Source organism: Nelumbo nucifera, chromosome 4 (assembly GCF_055504915.1).
Source record: "Nelumbo nucifera cultivar China Antique chromosome 4, China Antique-T2T, whole genome shotgun sequence".
NCBI classification, from domain to species: Eukaryota; Viridiplantae; Streptophyta; class Magnoliopsida; order Proteales; family Nelumbonaceae; genus Nelumbo; species Nelumbo nucifera.
The window spans coordinates 75,361,356-75,377,900 of record NC_142652.1 but is presented as its reverse complement, the minus strand read 5'-3'; the positions used below and the strand labels follow the sequence as shown (position 1 = coordinate 75,377,900).

The following is a 16,545-nucleotide window of genomic DNA, read 5'->3' as shown; positions in this document are numbered from 1 at the left end:
CTTCTTTGAACTAATCCTATCCTATCTCTTATCTAATGATCTAATCTCAATCTTCTTATCTCTCTAGGATTACATTCAAGACTTTAGATCTGATAAGACTCTCTCCTTGGAGATTACATTCGAGATTTGGACTCTTGACTCTTGAATTCGAGTTGGGCTTCTTTAAAACTTTGGCTGCTTCAAGGTACTTCTGCGAGTTGGGCTTAAGTTGTGAAATGGGCCTGGCTACGAACTTGCTTCAACTTCGGGCTCATTTTCATACTCGATGCAGGCTGATTCTGTCAAAACCCAAAACATAGAAGTTGTGGGCCTTCCTTTCATATTTCTAATGTTTCTTGAATTGTCCAATTCGGAGTTCGGAATTGGGAGTTAGGCCCATGTTACTGACTGTTGCCAAAACTATGCAAAAGCACCCGATTTGCCCTATTTTCTTCCAATTGCCTTCTTTATTGCCCTGAATCGAAATACAAGAGTAATGAGTACATTTAAGTGCTAAAGTAATGTAAAAAGATGAAATTTAGGGGACAAAAATTGGATTCTTTTCAGTCTCATCACATACTGCACTTTTTATCTAGCAACATTGTACTCTTCTCAAAGATGGATTTGGAGCCATTAGTAACAAGGCTCGAAACCGCATGTCTTCTGGGGATTAATTATGGCTTGAAAATTTTCATTTATTTGGTTAGAAAGTAATCATAAAATAATAATAGGGAAAGATGCTTAAAAGCAATTCAGATTAGGTAGGCATAACGTTGTAAGCACAGTCAATGAGCACTTAGAATTCTTTTTGACACTTGTCCCTTAAAATAACCCCAGCCTACCCTTGAAAAAAATTAATACTCACTTTTGACAGTTGTCAAAATATTTATCAAGTGCTAATTTAACGTTCTTACTTTGTTGTGCCTACTAGATCCGATCCCGTTTAAAAGTCCTACTTATTGTCAATTATCGAGTTTTAGATGGGAGTCATTCAATGTTGTGTCTTTATTCTCAAGACATTCGTTAGTCGAAATTGTGACCTTGGATTTTACCCTAATTGTGACCTTAAATGATGAACCTAAGGCAAAAGAAAATAAGAAATGATTACTATTTTATATTTTTAAAACAAAAAAAAATACAAATTACAAAAAAATGGAAAAAATAGATAAATAACTTCTCTCAAAGAAAAAACATGCTGACATAGACCATCCAATATATATATATATATATAAGATTTAGACTATTTGTTCCTCGTTAGATTTATTGGAGAGAAAGCAACTAAACCCAAAGGCCAAAACAGTACTGCACAAATATGGAAGTAGATCTCTCTTTCTTTTTGATAGGCATGCAACATAGGGATACATCACATGGATCATATCCATATTTTATTATTCGAGGTACATTTCACTTTCACCTGTAAAACGGTGAATTATTTACTAGAGTAAAGCAACAGTTTAGGATCTAGAAAGGATGGTAGATCCCTTCAGCGGCTGATCCTCTGAAAGGTGGAAACCTAATGATCGAAGGACAGGTGGGCTCAGGGTAGACGGGGCAATCCATGAATTCAGACCCAGATTTATCCACGCAAAACATAACTTGGTAGAGCTGATATTTGCCAAACTTATCAACAGTGCAGTCAAGTGCAGGAGTTACTCCAGTTGCTATCTGAAGGACTCGTGTGATTCTCTCCGAGCTGTAGTACTGCCCATCGGGGATAATCCCTGCATCATTATTATTGCTTACATATATAAGTGATAATTAAGAAACTTGAATTTATCTTCATGCCTGCAACAATATAATATTACCTTCCTTTTCGAGGATCTGGAGGATATTCACTTTGTCCTTCAAGTCGAGACCGGCTTTAAAGTAATCGTATTGACCATCGAAGACAGAGAGTGAGCAGGTGCCATGCTTGGACCACTCGTGAGCCCAGAACGGTGTGCTGTCGCTGCTTGGACATGAATACGACGGCCATTTGCGTTGCATTGTGTGAAGCAGGCCTGTTATCTACACCATGAAAAGGCGATATCGATCGATATCATCATATATATAGCAGGGAAATTAATAAACAAGTTTGTACGACGTAGCTCTTGATGAGTAGATAGGAAGAAGAAAATACATACCTGCGACAGATCTAAAGAGTTGCCTCGATCACAGTTCATCAGTCTGGTCCCACTACTGGAGCATGGAAAGAGGCCATGCACAGTGAATTCCTGCGAAACCATTCCTGTGTTTGGGAAGCAACAACCTTTTTCTGACGCACAAAACGACCCTGCCCACTAATAATTAACAAAACAAATATCAATACACAACTGTCACAATTAGTGCAAACAATTAAAGAAACGAATTAACGAATGATTAATTCTGGGTCGTCTTCTCTACTCACCACTTGCGCATGATGGAAGAAATGGACACTGGTAGCATGTGAAACACTCAGAGCTGCTAAACATTGTATGACGAGAATCATAAGTTGAAATGAAGAAGCGGATGCCATGGTTTCCCTACTCTTACTTCACTTCACTTCGCTCAAGCTCAATCCTTTCTCTAGATTTTCTCAGTTTGGCGATGGTGCATGGTGTTCGGATAGCCACATTTATAGGCAAAAATCGTATGAACATTTGGTAGAAAATTGTAGAGAAAACACCCAGTTTAGGATGTTAAAGCACGTGGGTATTGTATTTGTAGTTTTCGTTTTTTTTTATCTTTTGATTGATGGAGAATAATTTGGGTCCGTTCATGGCACAATGTTGTTGGATGGGTGGGAGAGTTGAAAGGACTTAAAATTATGATTCTGGTTTAATGGTGGTCCAGCGGACAAAGAAGAGAAAATTATGATTCATGAAATTCTATTTATTTTAGCGGTAGCTTTTGTTTCTCTTTCTTATAAACAACCGAAACTACGGACCATGACCATGAGATATAGACTTCTAAAATTGACGTGCCGCATTGCATCCCGTCCAATATTAACTATTAACAGGAGGCAAAAGTGGATAAAGCAATGTTTTCTCATTAATGCCTAAAAGGACAAAACAATTATTTTCTTTCAATCCTATCATCTGACGTAAAATGTAAAACATGTTATCTTATTTCCTCCACAAATTTATATCCTCTTTTATCTTCATCTCTTTCATCTTTGTCTATATCCCAAGATATTATTCAGCTAAAAAAGAAAATGTTGCCTTGAATCATCAATTTGACGCGTGTAAGTAATATCAAAACCCACCATTGAATGGATTCCACTTTAAAATTGTCGATGCTTTCAAATTTGGAGCAAGGGGAGCGGAGCAATTGTTGAAAAAAATGGGGTCACACAATCTCGAGGAGAAGCGTTCTGAGGTGTGTCTGAAGGCAATGTTTTAAAAATGTTATTTATCTCATTCACTTATACTGAGTTTGCTATTGGGATATAAGAAAATTCGTTTACATGATACAATAGAGTCTTGAGCGAGAATCTGCAACTAACAAAGTTGAAGAGTCTCCAAAGAAACCTTATGTGAGATAGTAGCAGATTGAATTGAGAGAGACAAGAGTGATTTTTCAAAATCTTATGTTCAATTGCTCGATTCACCTTCCTTAAATAGTTTCTGAAGAGCCATGGAGAAGAGGAAGGTGATAGTTCAGAAAATGCTCTTTGAATAGTCACAATTTCAAACATTGTGACTGTTAAAAGTTAATTAATAGTTAATGACTATTAACTTTGAATAGTGCCTCTTGATCACACCCGATCGGATTGTGACCATTGAAGTCATCAAATTGTGCCTCTAAAGCACATCATTGCATCGCACACGCGCACACGTTGCGCGGTAGCAAGCCTACATACTCTGTTCTTTATATTTCTAAGGAGTGTAAATAAGCTCCTATTTAAAAACTTAAAACAAGTTCCGTAATTTTCCAATATAGGACAAATTGAAAACTGATTTTAATAAGAGAAAACATTATTTTCCTAGATATTTGTGCAGATGTATTTCTTCATGTAATTGATCAATCAAACCCCATTGAATTTAATCTCTAATGACATTAAAGTCCAATAGTAATTTCCAAGGTCCGAGGGTTGTAGGTCCCACCTGCTAAGAGTGAAAAGACATTAGAGGCCTTGGGAGTGTTCCTAGGGTCGAGGACTCCGACAGTCAAATTAGCCGAGGGCTCAAAAGAAGCTAAGGTCACTGCAAGAGTGTAAGTGATAGCTCAACTATGTGTGTGCATCTTTAGTTGTAGCATCCCTTTTATAGTAGGAGTTGCTCAGGTGGGGAGTAATGCACGACATATAACCATCCCGGAGATTGCGGTCACGTAGGGGGACTCAAGCAGGCGTTGGCCGACCACGACCCCCTAATTAGTGACTCAAGAGTAAATGTTCCCAAAATATATGCCCACATTAAGTGCTCTGTAATTGTTAAGGGCGGGAATTACCCAATTGCCCTTATTAGATTTTCCTGTGTTGAAAATACCCTTGGCCAATGCCACGTGTCAGGGTCTGGCAAGCCTAGCAAATATACCTACATCACTTAACCCCCACTCTCGAGTCTAAGGTTGAGGGTTGCGAGTGACTTATGCTAAGCCCTCAGCCTCGACCAATGAGATTTGCCAATATCTTTGTCAAGCTTTTCACTGTTCAAGGATTGCGAGCGGAATTGATCAACGTGGTTGTGGTTGAGTCACCGTGTCTCATAAGGGTTCTTGTTTCTAGTGCCTAATAACCGCATTTGGGATGGACGTTGGATTCATCGATCAAAGTGTCATGCCTTGGATGGGCCTTGCTTTGGCTGCTCAAGAGATGTGTTTGGGACAGATGGCTGAATGGTCACATCGGTTTGGTATATGTTGAACAGGGAATGATGGGCAAACCGACTTCGGGCCTTTACATCATTTTGTCCCTCAAGGTCGATGCCATGTGGAGGCCGTCGGCACGATTGGGTGAGGCGGTTCACTTATGACCATCATATAGAGTGAATCTTTGTCATCCATTTCCCTTTGAAAAGAGGGGGAGACGGGAGAGGTTTCACCATTTGTCCACAGTACACTTGCTTGGAGTTTCTCAGACTACCCCGGCTCCTAATAAAATTTTCTTCAATCCTTTTCTTTGTAGAAATATTTTCTTGGTAAGGCTTCGTGTTCCACTGTGTAGACTTTTGATTCCAGTCCTGAGGCCTACACCCTTCCAGATTGGAGTGATCCCAATAGTACTCCTAGCACCAACAACGGGAGTGATAGTACCAATAGTAGTTCCAAGGGATCCTCTCGAATGTCCAGTGTGGAAGGTTTGCGAGAGAGGGTTGCATCTCGATGAGCCGACCATGACCATCAAAGCATGGACTCCGTTAATGAGAACACTAGGTACACCAGGCCAAGGGGTGACGTCCTTGAGTGTCATTTTGCTGGGCCTTTGAGGGTGGACTCGCCAGGGAATACTCTAGTGCTTCTCGTTGTGGTAGATGTTGAAGAGGCTGAAGGGCCGACGGGTGAGGAAAAGGCTGAAGCCGAGGTTCGAGGCATGACCCTAGAGCATTATCCTTGCTCAAACTTAGATAGTATACTTGACAAGGAGCATATTTAGGCCTTGTTCAAGAAGTACTTTATTCTAAGGGACTATAGGGTTAGAGTCCCCTATGTTGGTGATAGGCCGTTGCTCTACCTTGAAGGGGAATTTTGCATCCATGAGCATTATCTTCATTTTGGTGTGTGCTTTCCTTTGCACCCTTTAATCCCCGAGTTGTTGAACCATTACAAGTTAACCCTTAACCAACTTGCTACCAACAATGTCAGGATGATAGTGGTTGTCTTGGTGATGGCTCATCTTCGAGGGGTCTCCATAACAGTGAATATATTTCGAAGCATATTTGCCTTAAGAAAACGCCTTGATGGTGAAGGGTTGTGGTACTTCTAGGGCCGTCAGGGAAAAGTGGTGGACAACCCGTCGTTTGCGCATAATTGGAAGAAGAAATTTTTCTTCGTATTTTGTCCCAAAGGTTGGTCTTTTCGAACTATTTAGGGAAGCCCATATACACTAGTCGAGAGTATCATGCCACATAATAGTGACGAGGAGAAGGCCACGATGAATCGGCTTCGACTAAGCGGGATGGTTCACGTCGGACCCTTGGTGAGGGAGGAAGCCTTGGTGGTAGCCTGCCTTAGTCCTACCCCCTTTGGTATTGACAACCCGTCAAGTTGTTCCGTACTCCTCTGACGCTCAGGATCATGAGCCCTTGAATGCTCGTTTGGTCTACCAGCCAACTTGGAATGTCAGGGAGGGAGAGTCCTTGTGCACATTTGAGATTAGCTAATAGCTCGCCATAGGGATGGTGCTTCCCGGTGATTGTCAGTCTGGAATCCAACACTCCATTAACTCAGTTTGGAATGCCTTATTGGATAAGGTGGTCAAGGTATGATTTTGGACTTCATCGATTGCTATAGTATCTTGACTGGTTTGAACTAACTTATATTTCTTTCTATAGATGGTCTCCTACTCCGTTGGCCTCTACGACAAGGTGGGGGTCTTGATTCAGTTGTGTCTATCACAGGAGGTCGAGTGACTCAAGCATCAAGTGGCTAAAGTGTAGGCAGTGCGAGAGATGGTTGAGAGTAAAGCTCGTGAGGAGTACGAGCACCATAAGAAGGTTGAGGCCAAGGTTTCAGCAAAGGAGGAGTTGGTGAAGGGGTTGAAGTCCTCCCTTAGCTCGATGGAGCACTAACTTGAAGAATTATCTTTACACGTGGTGTCTAACTATAAGGCCTCAGACGAGCACAAAAGGGACTTGGCCTACTTTACTTCCCGTGCTTATTTGTAGGGTTTCAAGGATTGTATGGTCCAAGTGTCAAAGGTTTTCCAAAATTTGACATTAATCAATTGGATTCATTCCCTGATGCCCAACAATCAGTTGAGGTTGTGGAGACGGCCATGGACCAAGGTGGTGACAATTCATTGCAGGTTGACGGGCAAGAAGTGGCTAGTAAGGGAAACACTAGGGCCAATGGCCAGACTAGGGATGCCCACTAAATACTTCATCTTCACAGTTGTTTGGGCCTGCATGCCCTTTGAAGAAATGTTACTTCTATTTTTTTTTAACTACGCGGCTGATACCCCCCCAGAAACGTTTTGTCAAAGAACAAGTGTGAATAGAAGTTTCTTTCTTTGTAAAAACATGCTTTGTGTAGGTAGGGTAAGGATTGGATGGTAGATGGTCTCTTTGAAAGACAAAGAAAGACCAGGGATTAGGGGGATAGGCTTTCGGGCTAGAGTGCTAGGGTAAGGAATCCAAAAGCAAAGGGTGTTCGAGTGCTGGGTGCTGAATGAATTTCAATATGGGGAGGATCTCTATTTATGGGGGAGATCCCGAGATCTTGAAAGGTAGGAAATAAAGGTGCTTGTGACCTATCGGGAAAGGGAATATTACGTTTGCTATCAATCATTGGGCACACCACTGGGGCTTCACCACGTGTCTCATAGGGATGAGCCTGAGGATCGGCTTTCCTTTCACTCGGGAGTCCTCATTACTTACGTGTGCCCTACTTAATTGATGTGGCACTCATGACATCGTCGCTTGGAGGGCGATATCTTGTTAGTTACACATGGTGCCTTGCTACGTTTGTCCCTTTGGGTCATGTGCATAGGTGTCGTTGGGCACGATTCTTTAACGGGCCGTGAGTTTATCTCATGTCCAAACAGGTGTGGGACCTTGTTGTGGGTTTGGCCATGGTTTCCTTTTGCTCGAGCTATGAGTGGGCTCAATAAGGGCGTGCGGTGAACCGCAGGTTTATCGCGGTAGTAGTTTCTTACATTCCATGGCTTAGCCCCTTGTCTTTTGGTAATTTGCTTCCTGTCAATGGTCAATGCCGTGCTCTATTTGTGTGTTCCAGCCCCCCTGACCGTTGATAGAAAGATAATTGGCAAAAGACATTGGAAGGAGAAAAAGAAACTGTTTCTAACCAATTTCCTTTGCTAATGGATGTACTCATGTCCGGTTTGTAAAGTTTAACTCGCCTAGTCATTTGCCAAGGGGTGTTTGTTGAAATGTCAAGCCCCCTGACTATCGTTAGTGAGAATGGGACTGGCAGATGGTTTTGTTGGTACTGGTTCAATAGGGGTGAAACCCACTTGTGTGACGGTGCTTAGAATTTTTGATCAATGATGGGTGATTGAACTGCTAACGTGTTAAGTTGACGTTGGGGTTGGGGTGATCATTGGGCAGCGCCCACATGGCAGGCATGACTAGCAATCTCTTCGTTAACTAAGTGGTAATTAATGTGGCTTGACTGCTCGTGCGGCATCGTTTTGTTACCCAATATTTAAAATGATGGTAGCACACGTGGCACTATGTTTGAATGAATGCACCATTTTATCCCGCCTTTTAAAGGGTGTTTATGTAAATTACATGGGTTACTTTTCCACTAAGCATCATTTCAGGCCTTGTACTAGCATCTATTCATCTTCTCCGATGCTGTTCGGCATTCTGCACGCATGTGAAAATCCTTATAATAGTGTAGGGAAACCGCATCAGTTCTCCCTTTTACCTTCTTGCTATCGTCTTCGTAGTGTTCTTCGTGTCCTAGGTTGCTTCGCAAAACCCTCTTCAATTCCTTTTCTTGTCTCGTGTTCCTTTGTGCCCATCTATTTCATGCCTCTCATGGCTACTCGCCAAGGAAAATCGGTCTATTCTTTCATTGACTTCGTTAGGGAAGTCGTTACCACTGAGTTGTTGGTGGAGATAGAGGCCTCCCTAGCGATGGTGGGAGGGGTTTCTAGCCTCCCATGCCGGTGTCCAGGGGTAAGGGTGGCTCTTTTGATGTCATCATTGGTGTAGAGCTAATGTGTCTCTATGATCATTCGGAAGTGTCCATGTCGTACAAGTGTTAAAAACCCCAAACTGATAGTTCGAAATCCCCAAACAGTTATGCTACCTGGATGCAATACATTCTTGAGAACCCCATGTACTATCGGATGTTGTAGGATTCCAGGCTTCTCAAATTCATGGATTGTTACACAAATCTTGTGGGTCGGGAGGGTGTTAAGTATGTTGCTCATCTGCTGGGTCACTGGTGTTTCCGCACCCACACCTTTGTAGGTGCATTTGGGGAATTTACTGTCTCAGTTGAGGATGTGGCAGCCCTATTGGTGCTACCGGTTGGGGGTTCTATGTCTGTGCAGCATTTGTAGTACATTGAATCCATTCTTGCAAATTTGAGGGGGTTATGCGAGGAGCTTCTTGGGGAAGTTCCTCCTTATAAAGCACTTGTGGACCAATCCACCGCTTGGGGCAAGATGTTGTTGGACCAGTTGTTGGATGTCATGGTGTGAGATGCTGGCATGCAATGTCATCTTGTAGCCTATATTCTGTATGTGGATTGCGTTTCTTGTTCCTGGGGGTCCCTAGTTATGGTATTGGTACTGTATTGATTCCCCTAGCTGTTCTTGCTATCAACAGTCATCAACTTCGGTTGGCGTTCATGTTTCTTGGCTACCTGTACGAGCAACTGGATGACACTATTCAACAACTCAATGACCCCAGTTGCAAGAGGTGCATAAGTTATATCTTTGCCCCATTCCTCTAGATGTTCCTTTGTGAGCGATTTGAATTCACTGTCGCACTGCCGCGTCTATCTCTGATTTGCGTCCACGTTGCTACTCTCGACAATGACGAAGCGGAGGAGAAGGTTTTTTAAGTGTGTAGGAGGAAGTGCTGGCTCCAAGCCAGTAGACATAAACAAATTAAGATGAGCGAGATCAGTGTGAAGTTGGCTTCTCTTGATGGCTGATAACCCTGCATTTTGATGCCTTAAGGGCATCAATTCAGGGGTATTTTCGGCCTTAGAAAAGTCAAAATTGTGTCATTTTCCCAGTTATATTCAATATTGTGGCCTTTGAGGGTATCTACGCAAATTCTGGGGAAAACTGGGAAGTTTTCATGGCGAAAATGTAGATTTTGGGAAGCTGGTGTGAAGTCCAGCTAAGAGAGGGGGTGTTTTTGTGAAAAACTGAAAGCAGGAGGGCGCCTCCTAGCTGCTAAACCCAGTTTGGCGCCCCTCCTACTGTATTAGCATGCTCCCCACACCTTATCAAACCCTAGAGCACCTTTTAACCCATTCTTTTCACTCTTAACAAACCCTATCCACCCCTAACTACTAAATCCTCACCTTCCATCCCTTCTAATCCCCACCATCCATTATAGGGCACTCTCATTTTAGCATTCTATCCTTAGGAGCCACCTAACTTCTAATCTTCACCTTTCAACCTTTAGCCATTAAATCTCAGCCTTACATAATATTGGGTGCCTTCTCCTTTTCTTCTCAGCCTTAGGATCACCCTAGAACCATCTTAGCCATCCATTAGAAACCCTAGGGCATCCCTAACATTGCTAAATCCAAGCTGCCGCCCCCCATCTTTCTCCCTATTTCTAGTTGTGTCCAACCTTCTCTATAAAATGGGTCCCAAGGGCCCTGTAGAAGGGGTTGGTCAATTCACCCAGTTAACAAGGCTAAGGTTTCTTGAGGAGTTCAAGGGTTGTAGAAGGGGAGGACGCCCAGATCTTGTCAAGAGGGGATCCTACAAGTTGTTCAACCATTCTGCAACTACCACCACTGGATCTGATCACCCATTCTTTTCTTTTCTTTATTTTCTTTTTTGTTATTTTTATATCTGCAATGTTTTAGATATAATTCTTATTTGTTTCTCTGTTTTGCAGATCTGAATTCGTTCGGTTCAAGGCTAAGGTGTCTCGAGGGGTTCGAGGGTTGTAGAAAGGACGGACGCCTGGTTCTTGTCAGGAGGGCTTTCTGCAAGTTGTCTAGCCGATCTGCAGCTACTGCCACCGGATCCGAATTCTGGATCGTTTTTTATTTCTTTTACTTCCCTTGTTGATTCCCATACTTTATTAAATTCTGATTTTTATTTGTTGTCTTATTTAAATTTGAAACATTTAATTTCAGCAATAATAGATTTTATTTTCGTATTTTCTGCCATTCCCGATTGCATTCTCTTGTTCGGATCTAAGTATATATTAAATTTTTACTTGCTTCCCTATGGATACGACCCATAGGGAAGTTGTTTAAGAAATGAAACTGGTGTTCCAAAGTGGTGTTTGGAACTGTTGTTTAAGAAATGAAAAAATTTACAAATAATTAAACTGGTGTTCCAAAGTGGTTAATGACACGCTTCCAGACACACCAAGTTTTTGGCGTCGTTGTCGGGGAAGCATGGAGAAAAATTTTTATTTACTTTTTCCGGATCTGTTTCATTAATTTTTTCTTTTTTTATTACTTGATCCATTATCTCATTTTAATTCTTGTTTCTCTTTGATTCTAAAGGATAGAATAGCGAAAGGTGGGGTACTGGAGCATTGGGGGACTTTGGGACAAAAGAGAAGAGAAGAGAATTTGGGTTGCATTTCAGGTGTAGTCGTTCCGTTTTATTTTTAATTTTCTTATTTTTATTTTCAAACTCTTTTTTTGATAGAATAGTTATTTTTGAATTTTTAATTAATTTCTTTTTTCTAGATCTGATTTATTTTTAGTATTATTTTGCTTCCCTTTTGTTTCTAGATCTATTCTTCTTTCTTTATTTTAATTTCTTGTTCGATTTTTTTTTGCTTGATTAGGTTTGTCTTTTTCTTTTATTTCATATTAAGAAAACAAAAAAAAACAAAAAAAAATCGTTTATTTTATTTTATTTCTTGCAGCATAATTTTCATTTGTTTATTTTATTTTATTTTTGGTTTAAATTTTAGATTCATTTTTTTTCTTTTATTTCAGATAAAAAAACAAAAAAAAGAAATAAAAAGAAATAAAAAAAATTTCGTTTATTTTATTTTATTTTATTTTTGCAGCATAATTTTCTTTTCGTATTAATTTTTAGATTTGTGTTTTTCTTTAATTACAAAAAAAACGATAAAAATATAAATAATAAAAAATTTCAGCAAATTTTTTCTTTTATTTATTTTATTTTCTGTTTAATTTTTTTTTCTTTTATTTTATCTATTTCTTGCATAATTTTCTTTTAGATCATTTTATTTTCAGTTTAATTTTCAGATTAGCAATTAGTTTGTTATAATTTATTTTTGGTAGTTGTTAATTCTTTTTAGCACCATTAATTGTTGTTTTATTTTCTGTTTGCAATTATTATTTGTTGCTTTATTTAATTTCCTTTCTTTTATTTGTTTAATTGAATAATTAATTGCCAAATAGGAAATTGTTGAGCTTTTCGAATTTGAGTTTAAATTTCAAATCTGAATTTAAATTTTAATTTTAATTCGAATCTGAATTTGAATTTGAATTTAAAATTTTGAAATTTAAATTTAAAATTTTTGAATTAAAAAAATAAAAAAATTTTTAAAAAAATCAAATTTAAATTTCAAAATCTGGATTTGAATTTAAATTTCGAAAAATTAAAATTTTGAATTAAAAAGATCGAAAAAAATATAAAAAGTCGAGAAATTTTTTTTTGAATTTTTCTCTTGTATTTTCATTCCATTATTTAGGGTTTGATATTCTAGAGCATGCATTATATAGGGTTATTTATTTGTTGAAATTATTATTGTTAGTTGTGAATGTGTTAGGTGTTCTCTTTATCATTTTAATTGTTCCTTTTGCTTAGTTGTTTGCTTTATTCTTTTATGTTTAATTGCTGAATTGCATTTTAGAAACAATTGTTCATGCATTGTAGTTAGTTGCATTTTGTTGTGTTTATTTTGTCTTTCTGTTAATTCATTTAAGGGCATCCAACATAAATAAGATAATGTGGGGATTTCATCACCCTTCATTGGCCCAAAAATTACCACCCTCCACGTGCGGTTCACCCTAACCCTAATTTAAAATTTGGATAGCAAGATCCTTTAGGAAAGCCTCACATTTGGTTCTGTGTGTTGAATTTTACGAAAGCTTGAAATTACTTTCCATAACTGACAGTTGGTGTCTAAGGAAAGAGGTTAAATGACAATGCCTAAGCAGGTCTTGTGGTTACTTAAAGGATTCACAGTGAACCTAAAGCGAGAGCAAGGGGAGCCTCCCACATCCCCACCTCTTACCTGGCTAACCAAAGGAAGTGGTGTAATTCCAAGTGAACCTAAAGGATTCACATTTGTTGAACCACTAGTTTAGGAAACCCTAGGTCAGTCCCTAGGTCGTGTGGTTGATTTGTTTGCCTTTAAAAAAATAAAAACAATAATAAAAAATAAAAAGAGAAAATAAAAAAAAAATTAAAAATTCAAATTTGAATTTAAATTTTAGGAATTTAAATTTTAAAATCTAAATTTGAATTTAAAATTCAAAAATTTAAATTTCGAATTTCAAAATAAATAAAAAAAATCAAATTTGAATTTAAATTTCAAGAATTTAAGTTTCAAAATCTAAATTTGAATTTAAATTTCAAAAATTTAAATTTCAAATTTCAAATAAAAAACATAAAAAATTAAAAAATAAAAAATTTAAAAATTTAAATTTGAGTTTAATTTACAGAATTCAAAATTCAAAATCTAAATTTGAAATTAAAATTCAAAATTTAAATTTCAAATTTCAAAACAAAAGAAGAAGAGGAAGGGGGTTAAAACAAAATAACAGAAAATTAATGAAATGGCTGAAGTTTGTGGAATGAGAAATTACTTCCAACCTGAGCCACAAATAGATTGGAACCACGTGTCTTGACAATTCGACAAGATTAATGGTATGGCCCAAAGACTTGACGAAGTCCTTGCACATCGCCAACAAAGTGACCCGTACCCAATCTTGTCATCCTATCCATCATGTTCCATCTATGCAAGCCTGGCCCATCCTGTCAGCCAGTGCCCTGCGATGGGCCCATGTTAAACAGTTATTCCGAAACAAGTACATGTGGCCAATAGATTTTTCCAACCCAATGCTAACCCATTCTCTTGTCCATATAAACCTGGGTGGGAAAATCAGCCCAACTTCAATTATAGGGCCCAAGTCCAAGAAAACCCCCTGCTAGATATGCACTCTCAATGGTTTGAAACCCAGACTCATTGGGAGTACAATGATTACCTTGGAACTCAAACAGCTCAACCATGTCAAACCTATACATAGTCCCAACAGCAATACCACCCATCTAACTCAATGGCCCAAAATTTTCAGAGGACACAAGTATAGTGTTCATTCCAGCAGGTGTACCCTAGGAACCAACCGGTTCAACTGTATCAGGCTTACCCACAACCTCCTCAAACCCGTACCATCGATGACCAATTCATGAAGCTTCAGCAACTGATCCTAAACCAGCAGCAGTCCATCGATAGATTAGAAAGCCAAATAGGATAGCTAGCCGAAGCCAAGAAGAGGAGAGGAGTAGGAAAATTACCAAGTCAACCGGTTATGAGTCCTAGAAATCAGCCACCGGGTTTTTCTCCACAACAAATTCAACCACCTCCTAAGAACCCTCAGCCTGAAAATGCCAAAGCTGTTACAACCTTAAGGAGTGAGAGGATGTTAGAGGGCCCATGTGAGAAAAAGAGAGTTAATGAAGAAGAAAAGGAGCAGGAAGACCCTAAGTTGGGGGGAGAAGAAGAAGGAAAGGAAACTTCAGAAGAAAAACCTTTAGTGAACCAACCCATAGTTCCCTTTCCAATTGCACTCATAGTCGGACCGGTGCGAAAGAAGAAAGAGACTCACAACGAGGAGAGCAGGGAAGTCCATATTAACTTCCCTCTCCTCGATGCGATCCAACATATCCCGACCTATGCCAAGTTCTTAAAAGAGTTGTGTATTCAAATGATGGAGCTACAATCGCCTCCACAAAAAATGATGCTCTCGGCAAATGTTAGTGCAACTCTCCTAATCAAATCCCCCGAAATGTGAAATACGTTAGTGCTCCTCTCATAAGCTGTGGCATCATTGGAATCACCTTTGACCGGGCACCAATGGATCTTAGGGCTAGTATAACTTTGCTTCCATCAATTTATGATAGGTTCAGGATCAGCGAGTTAAAATCAACCCCGATAATTCTACTGAAGGGATGAGAGATCCATCGTATGGACGCCCAAAGATTGCGGAATAAGGGGGCGAATTTCAAAATTTTTCTCTCCCTTCAACTAGGAATCGCATTCCTTATTTTAGAAAATCATATTTTCAAGGATCATTCTTGAACCATGAACTGAACCAGATCTGAATCAAAAGGAGTAGGAGAGGATTATACCTGATACGGAGAAATAGTATCTCCCAACGAAGGTGTTCACGCCCAAGGAAGGATCCAAAGACTGCTCCCACTGAAGATGATGCAGTGCAGGATGGAGCAGAATTAGTAGTGTTCTTCTCCAAGAACTCTGTCCTTCACAAGAATCAGCAGGATGGCATGTGAGCACAGCTTCCTATCAATTCTTTCTCAAAGAACTGATGTCAAGATCGAATCTTGACTTCTCCCACAACTGGAGATCGAATTGGCAAACAGGGCAGCAAGAATAGGGAGGCGGCAAGAGGGTATTCGCAGGGTGCAGAATTCTCTCTTCATGTGATTTCAGCACTGAAGAAAATCTGATTGTGTGTCTCCTAAAGGCTGCCGCCCCCTCCTTCTTTTGTTAACCTAAAAGATCAGCTCCTAATCCAATTAGGAGTTGCTTATCCAAATCATATTTGGATGAGACCCCTTTCAGGTGATAGGGATAAACCCTTATCTTATCTGCAGATTAGATTAGCTTTCTCCTAATCTCATTAGGAGGTTTCTAGATCTGAATCACATTCAGATCTGGACTCTTTGAGTGGATAAGGTCAAGACCCTATCCTATCTACTAATCCATCTCAGAATTCGCCCCATTATTAACTGATAAAATAGCCCAGTTCGAAATGGGCTTTAGGCCCATTAAGCTTATGTGCTCACTTAACCTTCCTAACTGCTGCTCAGTTGGGCTTCCTTGTATGGCGTGGGACCCAAGCATTGATCTACACATCAGCCACATGGGTTCGGCCCAGCCTTTGTTACAAGGCCTGGCCGAATACACTGTTATGGACAGTGCACCCCCTGAGACCCATCAAATGGGCTCTATGGGCCCAACACTTACCCTAAGTGGTCCCTGGGCCAAGCCACCTTGTAACACCCAAGGACTGTGGGCAGATGCAAGATTAGCCCATCTGGTATTATCCTCAATGGTCTTACACATAAGCTCTCAGCCCATAATGGTCATACACTACCCGACAAGAGAGGACCTCTCCCTCGACTGCAAGGAACAGTGTTGCACTCTCTACTTATATGGATCCCTGGAATTAAAACCTTCTTGCAAACATTTTAGAAACCATAATATATATACTTTTATATCTCATAAGATATACTTTGCAAAACAAATCTCAACGGTTGAAATCGGCTGCCGGCAGTCTTGGTTTCCATCAGTGAGAGTGCATCCCCGATCATTACCTTTGTCCGACAAAGGGGATAATTCTGTCACTATGATCACCCACTCAGATGAATTCTCAGACTATCCCAACATACCCAGGTTTTGACCCCCGCTAACGATCTCACTGATTGGTACATCAAAGACAACCCCAATCCGACACCTAGTGCAGTATCATAATCGAGTCTAGGGGTCGGGTGTAACTTTCCAGTTTTGCCCATCAATCTCCAAGGTCCAGGGCAATACTGGA

General features: G+C 39.9%; 1 protein-coding gene across 1 annotated transcript; it reads right to left on the bottom strand.

Annotated features, from left to right (window-relative positions):
- Window positions 1-1,292: 1,292 nt before the first annotated feature.
- Window positions 1,293-2,563, bottom strand: LOC104590697 (extracellular ribonuclease LE-like). Its single transcript, XM_088902627.1, has 4 exons — window positions 2,366-2,563; window positions 2,103-2,258; window positions 1,785-1,986; window positions 1,293-1,700 (listed from the first exon to the last, which is right to left on the bottom strand). The coding sequence occupies exons 1-4, from the start codon at window positions 2,471-2,473 to the stop codon at window positions 1,441-1,443; spliced, it is 726 nt and encodes a 241-aa protein (XP_088758753.1). The 5' UTR covers window positions 2,474-2,563; the 3' UTR covers window positions 1,293-1,440.
- Window positions 2,564-16,545: the final 13,982 nt, after the last annotated feature.

Coding starts and splice junctions, on each gene's coding strand:
- LOC104590697 (XM_088902627.1), bottom strand. CDS start 2,473: ATGGCATCCGCTTCTTCATTTCAACTTATGATTCTCGTCATACAATGT. Junction 2,259..2,365: donor TCTTCCATCATGCGCAAGTG/GTGAGTAGAGAA, acceptor GTTAATTATTAG/TGGGCAGGGTCGTTTTGTGC. Junction 1,701..1,784: donor CCAGATCCTCGAAAAGGAAG/GTAATATTATAT, acceptor ATAATGATGCAG/GGATTATCCCCGATGGGCAG.